The sequence below is a fragment of the Cariama cristata genome, unplaced genomic scaffold (genome assembly GCF_000690535.1).
Source record: "Cariama cristata isolate BGI_N322 unplaced genomic scaffold, ASM69053v1 scaffold21864, whole genome shotgun sequence".
Classification (NCBI taxonomy): Eukaryota; Metazoa; Chordata; class Aves; order Cariamiformes; family Cariamidae; genus Cariama; species Cariama cristata.
In genome coordinates this window covers 16,495-23,367 of record NW_009615210.1, presented here as the reverse complement: position 1 = coordinate 23,367, position 6,873 = coordinate 16,495, and the positions used below count along the sequence as shown (strand labels likewise).

Sequence of the window (6,873 nt, the reverse complement as noted above, 5' to 3'; positions counted from 1 at the left end):
GAGACTCTGGGGCAATTCTCTGTGTTCCTTAAAAAACAAATTAGATTATGTTATAGCATGAGACACAACAATAACAACAACAAACCCAAAAAGCCCCCAAACCCCACAACAACACTTTTAAGGCAGAAGTTTTCACTAGTTATGAATTTTGTGCTAGAAAGACCCTGGTACTTTAAAGAACGTGAACTACAGTCACTGTGATTTTTTTTTTTTTTCCTCCTACATGGGTACTACGTTTGTTCTAAACACAAGTCAGAGCAGGCTGAGGGATGCAGCGACCAGTACAGGGTAGTTTAAGGTTCTCACATCTTTAACACAGCTCTGCCAAACTGTTGTATGCCTGCCTTTGCACATGTCAGGTTCTGCTGCCACAGAACTAAAACTTATCAGGGTCCCAGAAGCTGATGTCAGGAGGCAAAAAATCCCTGAGGCTCCAATCACAGACCTTGCAAACAGAACTGCCAATCCTAGTGCACTCAGTGATTACTTGTTAGGGTCTAAATCATAATCTGGTGAACCTAATCTCTCTTTTAAACTAAGCCAAATTAGCAGGATGAATACTCTAACTTTCCACAGATGTTTCTGTACCATTACATGGTGGTTTTAGATTTCATTACCCAAGACCTGACTTACTATTTTCTAAATATTGAGATATTTTGCTTTATTCCTCAAAATACTTCATTCCCCTTATAAGGAAGGAAAGCTGTTTGCTAAGACGACAGACCTGTTTCCAGGTTTGTCTGCTCTTCTGACTGTGGTTCAGTTTCTTGTGGTGGCCCTCCTGGTGGTAGTGCTGACCCTAAATACAGTGGTGATGGTTCAGTTCCATATGGATTTGAAAATCCTGGAGGTGCAAAGCCAGGTCCTGGACCAATAGGTTGAGAAGCCACTGAATAGAAAGGGACACTTCGGACAGCTTCCTGGTCACCAGGAGGAATCATAGCAGCTGACCCATCAAGGACAGCCTGAGGTACTGCAACAGAAAAAAAAATAAAATTTAGGAGTTATAACTGAACAGAAACTCCAGTGTGTGAACCTTTTACACTATGAATAAAATGATACAATGCAAAAGTGAAATCTCACTGTTTCTACCACCCTCTTAAGTGATTTCTTATGCCAGAAACCTGGAACATTTATTTTCTCTCTGTCACGAAGAAGGATATGAAACACTAACCTGAAGGCATCAGCTGCACACTTTGCATCTGTTGAGCCATATTGGGTAATAAGGATGCTAACAATGCATTTTCAGCACCTGGACCCATGTCATGGCCAACTCCTGCTCCATCACATTGACTAGCATGGTCTAATTCAGAGCTTGGTGTACTACATGCATATGGTGGTGGGGTGGATCTGTCTGTGTTATAAGCTATTGCACCCTCCTGCACAAAAAAAGCAAGATCTTATTAACTGTACCAGACATTAAGTTCATAACCAAGGGAACATATAGCAACAGAAATCTTAAGAGTGAAAACAGCACACAGGTTTTTTTAGTGTTTAGGCAACAAATTAATTGTCAGCCATTTGCAGGCCAAGTTCAACCAAATAATTTAAAGGTTTTTTTTTGTTTTCTTTGTTTTTTTTAAATAGAAGCTTAGTTAATTAGCTCAAGGTGCAAATTTCTAATAGATCTCTTTAAATAAATTTTTAAATAATTATTTCCACTCTGTTACAACCTAGCTACACTAAGTCACATACAGTTTTTTTTTTTCTGGCAAGCAGGTCCTCTGCTTACAGCAGGAGTTATTGCAACCTAATGAGCCTTCCAATTCTCCTTGCATTATGGTTCTAAGAAAAGCCTCTCTCATATAATGTACACCACCCTTTAATGATTCTGTTTTGAATCTTAGGGCACTGAAGTGTGGTAAATCCACTTGGTTTATATCATAACACTTGCACTTTACGACATGAATATATCATAACGTCACTTCATATGTCTCTGTAATTAGCAGTATACATAAAACAATTAAAAAACCTGGATTTACACAAATCCTTAAAAGAGAATACTTCACATTGAAAAGTACATTTTATACCTTGATCTGTCCATCCACATGTCGAAGCGTTACTAACCATGAAGGTTCAATAAAAGATTCCTGTTCTGGTTTTTCTTTTATCTGTGGGTCAAACAGGCGTAGTTGTGATGACATCTAGAGAAAGGAATCATAAAGTTTAAGTTAACCAGCCAACAAAAGGCAACTTCAGCCACAGCTCACCACCTACAGTATGAAGCCAATTCTTCCTTATGTTACCTGGATTAGCTGGCCAATAAGTACAGGTGAATAGTAATGTGGATTTTTAAGGACAGTTCTGGAAATCACTTCACAATAATGGAAAGCCTGAGCAGCAAGTCCCATTTCGGCTAGTCGGCAAGCATAGATGAATTTGAAAACCTATGGAATGTAAGCAGGTGAAATAAACCAAGTGATCAGAACATTCTTAGAAGTATCAAATGAAAGGCAGTCATTTCAGCTAAAAGCTCAGATATCCCATTATGACATTTATACTAGGCAGGAAAAAAAAAAGTTTAGGGAAAAAGCATTCAAGTCTCCTTTTCCACCCAACGTATCCAATGGAAGTTATCTATTTGTCTACAGCTAGTGCCAACAAATTCTGCTGGATTTTTAATGTGGAATATAGAGTTATGATAACAATAAAATTTAAAATTCAGAAGTTCAGAATGCATAGATGAAAAATGCAAAAAAGAGATCTATGTGACAACAGGAAAGAAAAGGCTATCTTGCACTATGTTATCCACAAATATTTTATGTTACACTGGCATAAGATATTTGCTATGCTGAATACAGCACATGAGTGAGGAAAACTTCACATAAAACCTACCAAAATAAAAAACAAAACAAAACAACACAGCTCTTCACCTGGAAATTGGGCAAGCAGCCAGGCTGAGTTCCTAGTGACTGTGCATATTCATAGGCTTCTGTTCTTTGAATGGCTTCATTGGTGGCAAACTTTACAAATGGCAAGCTATTTGGGAACAGGAGAGGAAAAATATTTAACATTGAGATTATATATGCTGACAATAAATACAGACCTGTCAATCAGAAATAAAGTCAGAAACATAACTCTGTTAGCCAGACAATATCAATAACTTCTATTCCTCAAACAAGGACAGGGCATCAGATAGTTATCTCAAAACCAGCTGTGGCTAGTGATGACAAGGGGAGAATGCAACTCAGTCTCTCAAGCCATTAAGCTTTCATTTTTGCATCTAAAAAGTCATGTTAAAAAAAAAAAAAGGAAAGTCAAACCTATGATTTGATCCAATTAGGACAAGTTTTGTTGTCTTCCTTGTGTAAACTCCAAAACCAACTTGGGCCATAAGATAACAAAAATGAGCAGCATCCAGCAGGCCTTTAGAAGCTGTAGAGAAATAAGCAACAGAACTCAGGATATTTCCTCTCGGTGGCACATTGTAATTCCGTGTCTCGTACTGTTTTGCCTTTGCATTCAAACACCTTCATAATAGAGACACGCCCATATAAAATTGTTCCACTTTACATTTTACACAGCAATTGCTTGTTTTCAAAAAAAAAAGCTCAGTAATTAAAGCTTTCAGAAAGCCTTTCCTTCAGTCATCACCCTGTTCATTCCCCAAGAGTTACCAAGAGTGTCTCCCATGGTAGCAATGGTCCTGGATTCCAAGTCCACATTATTGGTCAAGTTGGATAACACCATTGCTAGATGAGGCCTCCAGTCTCCCCATTTCTCATCTCCACAGCACTAAAATTAGAAGAATTACTTAGTCAAATCAGTGACTGGAGCTCTGCATGGCTAAGTGTTTCAACCTAAAAAGGACCAAAACAACTCATCTGACATTCTAGGGACAGCACACAGAAAGATGACTGTTGCAAACTGTACTACTCACTGCAGTACCTCTTTAGTCTCAACTGCAGCTCACACTTGAATCTTACCGTGGATGCAGCTGGCATCCTTCCAGACATGAGCTGGTAAACAGTCTGCAGAGGGTCATTAATTGGGAGACTGTTGGCAAATCTACAGAGACATTATACAGAAAAACAAAACACAAACATGGGGTAAACAGTTAAAATGTACTTGAACACTCAGTGGCACGTAATCTAGCCTAGTTGAACAGAAGGAAGTGCTGTTTGAAAACACTACACCAAATATGCAATTTCCCAGTGGATAATGTTCAAAAGCAAAACATTACTAGTTAGCTGGGTCTGCCATTCCGACATAGGTCAGTCCAAGCTAGGAAAAACCTCAGGATTCTCCCCAAGCCAGCTAACTAGACTTAGTACATCATTTCACAAGCTCAGGAAGCTGAGAGAAAGTTTTTCTGTCTACAGACAAAGCATGCATGAACACATCTGCTTCTTTCAGGCAAGGAGAAGGAAGGGTACAACAAAGTTACTTGGCTTTAACAAAGTTGACAGCTGGGTTTTTGCACAGTTTTTTCAAAGCCGGACTAACAGCACCTGTCAAGCAAGCCCACAGATGATACTATTCAAACACCCCTTAAATGGAACAAGTGGCATAAAATAACTTCTCAGGTTTATGTTTATGGCCAGAACACCCCAGAATAAAAAGTTATAGATGACAACTGAATATACAGGTAAAATTAAACCATAATTCTTGCATGAGCTACTAAGGATAACTCACTATTTTGACACTAACATTTCTGAGCACCAAGTCTCTACCTCATTAGCAGAACAGGTAGTCATACTGCACTAATCAACAAGCAAAACAATACCTGGTCATAACTCTTGCATGTGTTCTGCTGTCCATTTTGCTGGCAAGTAGCAGAGCATGACCCCATAAACCATGCTTCATGGCAGACTCCAGAGCATCCTAATTAATACAGAAGTTAGTTTCCTAGGAGTAGCTTAAAATACTACTCAGATAAACAGCGACTATTTTACAGTAGTACTTTGTGACTGATTGAAAAAAATGTTTGTTTACATCAAATGCTAACACATGAATACAATTTTGTTTTATATTATAAACTGTAGGGCGTAACATTTTTCTGTATGAGTGTAGTGCAGTGCCATGAAATATTATATGCACTGCAACTTGCAAAAATAGCTTTAACCGATGCCTAGAGCTCTAAGATTTGGAAAAATAAGTAAACAAAATAAGATACATGCAGTATTTGGAACAACAGTATAAGCATTCACCTTCTTGCGGCCATAAAGCAGCAACTCTCTGAATCTCTCTGTCTCTTTCTCAAGACTGTCAATTGTGGTTATAAGACTATCAGTGAGAAACGAGAGCTGGGCTTCACCAGATTCCTCTTCCACTTGTTCCAAAGCCTCATTAGTGAAATCAATCAAATTTGCCTCATTAGGGGACTTCCCAGGAAGCCACACTGTTTTATGATCTCGGAGCAAAAGTTCAGCCAGGTCTGTTCCCACGACAGTCTACAAACGCAGAGAAAAAACAAAAATAAAAAAAAAATCTGTTATTTCAACATTGCCTTCATTTTATTTGTCACTTCAACAACAACATGTGAATATCAACACCTCTGAGCATCTAAGGACAAGTGACCAGTCTACCCATTCCACCAACCTGTCAACTATTCCAAGGTAAGTCTCTATATGCATATTACTGTCTTTTACATAAATACCATTTTGTCTATAAAGTATTTTAGGACAGATAAAAATTCAAGCAGTGAGACATACCCCGTTCTGTCTGCACAACAGTACAATAAAGTCCCAAAGCAGACTTGCAGATTCTTTGTCAATTAAATTTTCATTCTTAAAGCACTGTGTAGCTTTGTTTTGTGCAAAATTAATAACATCCACTTTATGGGTGTCATCCCTGAAAAATACAGAAAAGAAAAAAAGAAAAAAAGTTTTCATTCAGACAAATGTAAAGATTCAGATCATTATTGTGATTGGTATGAGGAACAAATTTAAAGCTCATGTATTATTTAAGCAGGTGAAAAGCCACAAATATTTTAAGTCAGTTTAAATCCTGTAACTTGTAGACACTTAAAAGTTCAATGAAGAAATTAATTCTGAATGCATAAAAGTTATTTCCAAAATCCGTAAGAACATACTTAGCAAGAGGGCCAGGAAACGCTCTCATTTCTTCTTGCTCTGGAGAATGTTGTAACATAGTCTAAAACACAAATATAAACCATAAGAAATTCTTATAACTATGAATTTTGCTTTTTAACAATAAAAAGCCCAGACCTGAACATAACCCATAATGTAATCAAGCCTATTGCTCTTAAACAAAATACATATGGTGACTTGCAACCTGCACAAGGATAGTAAGTGATGAAATCTGCTTTACATGGAAGTCATTCTGTAGCAAAATATAAAAATCTTCCTCACGTTTCCTTAATCACAAAATAGAATCATAGAATTGTATAGGTTGGAAAAGACCTTTAAGGTTTATGGTTGGACTCGATCTAACACTGCCAAGTCCAATAATTTTCCTGATGCTGTTCTAGTACTTGTGTACAATTCTACTCCCTTCTAGTGACATTTTATCAATGAATTCTACCCTTATCATGTAAGCCCGTCCTTCCACGTATTTTGCATGACTTGAGTATTGCATTTCATTGTAGCAGCATAAGAAGAATGAAAATATACCCATGATATTTAATACCCAGTCCATCTAGATGACAAGCAGTCTTTAGCCCTGCAGGGCATGTACGAGGACAATGTTGTCTCTATGAACAGCAATACATTAGAAATAAACCAACATAACTCCAGCCCTTCTAGGATGTAAGGATTTTACCTAAACAAAATTATAAGGAGTGGGATGCTTTGATCATGACTACATAACCTCTCAGAGGAAAAGAATTTTTAAAGTTACTGTTTACTTACAATTACACCCCAAACAGATAAATATAAAGATACATACATTGACATATTTTTGAAAAAAAAA

General features: G+C 37.5%; 1 protein-coding gene across 1 annotated transcript in view; it reads right to left on the bottom strand.

Annotated features, from left to right (window-relative positions):
* The window catches only part of SEC16A (SEC16 homolog A (S. cerevisiae)), a 25,723-nt gene that overhangs the window by 6,686 nt on the left and 12,164 nt on the right, over positions 1 to 6,873 (bottom strand). The window contains 14 exon segments of the mRNA XM_009699728.1: position 1; positions 4 to 27; positions 725 to 973; positions 1,175 to 1,379; positions 2,031 to 2,144; positions 2,247 to 2,387; positions 2,874 to 2,979; positions 3,264 to 3,375; positions 3,618 to 3,735; positions 3,927 to 4,008; positions 4,727 to 4,824; positions 5,151 to 5,393; positions 5,655 to 5,793; positions 6,035 to 6,096. The exon segment at position 1 is cut by the window's left edge and continues 52 nt beyond it. Of these exon segments, the coding sequence (XP_009698030.1) occupies position 1; positions 4 to 27; positions 725 to 973; positions 1,175 to 1,379; positions 2,031 to 2,144; positions 2,247 to 2,387; positions 2,874 to 2,979; positions 3,264 to 3,375; positions 3,618 to 3,735; positions 3,927 to 4,008; positions 4,727 to 4,824; positions 5,151 to 5,393; positions 5,655 to 5,793; positions 6,035 to 6,096 (1,694 nt within the window).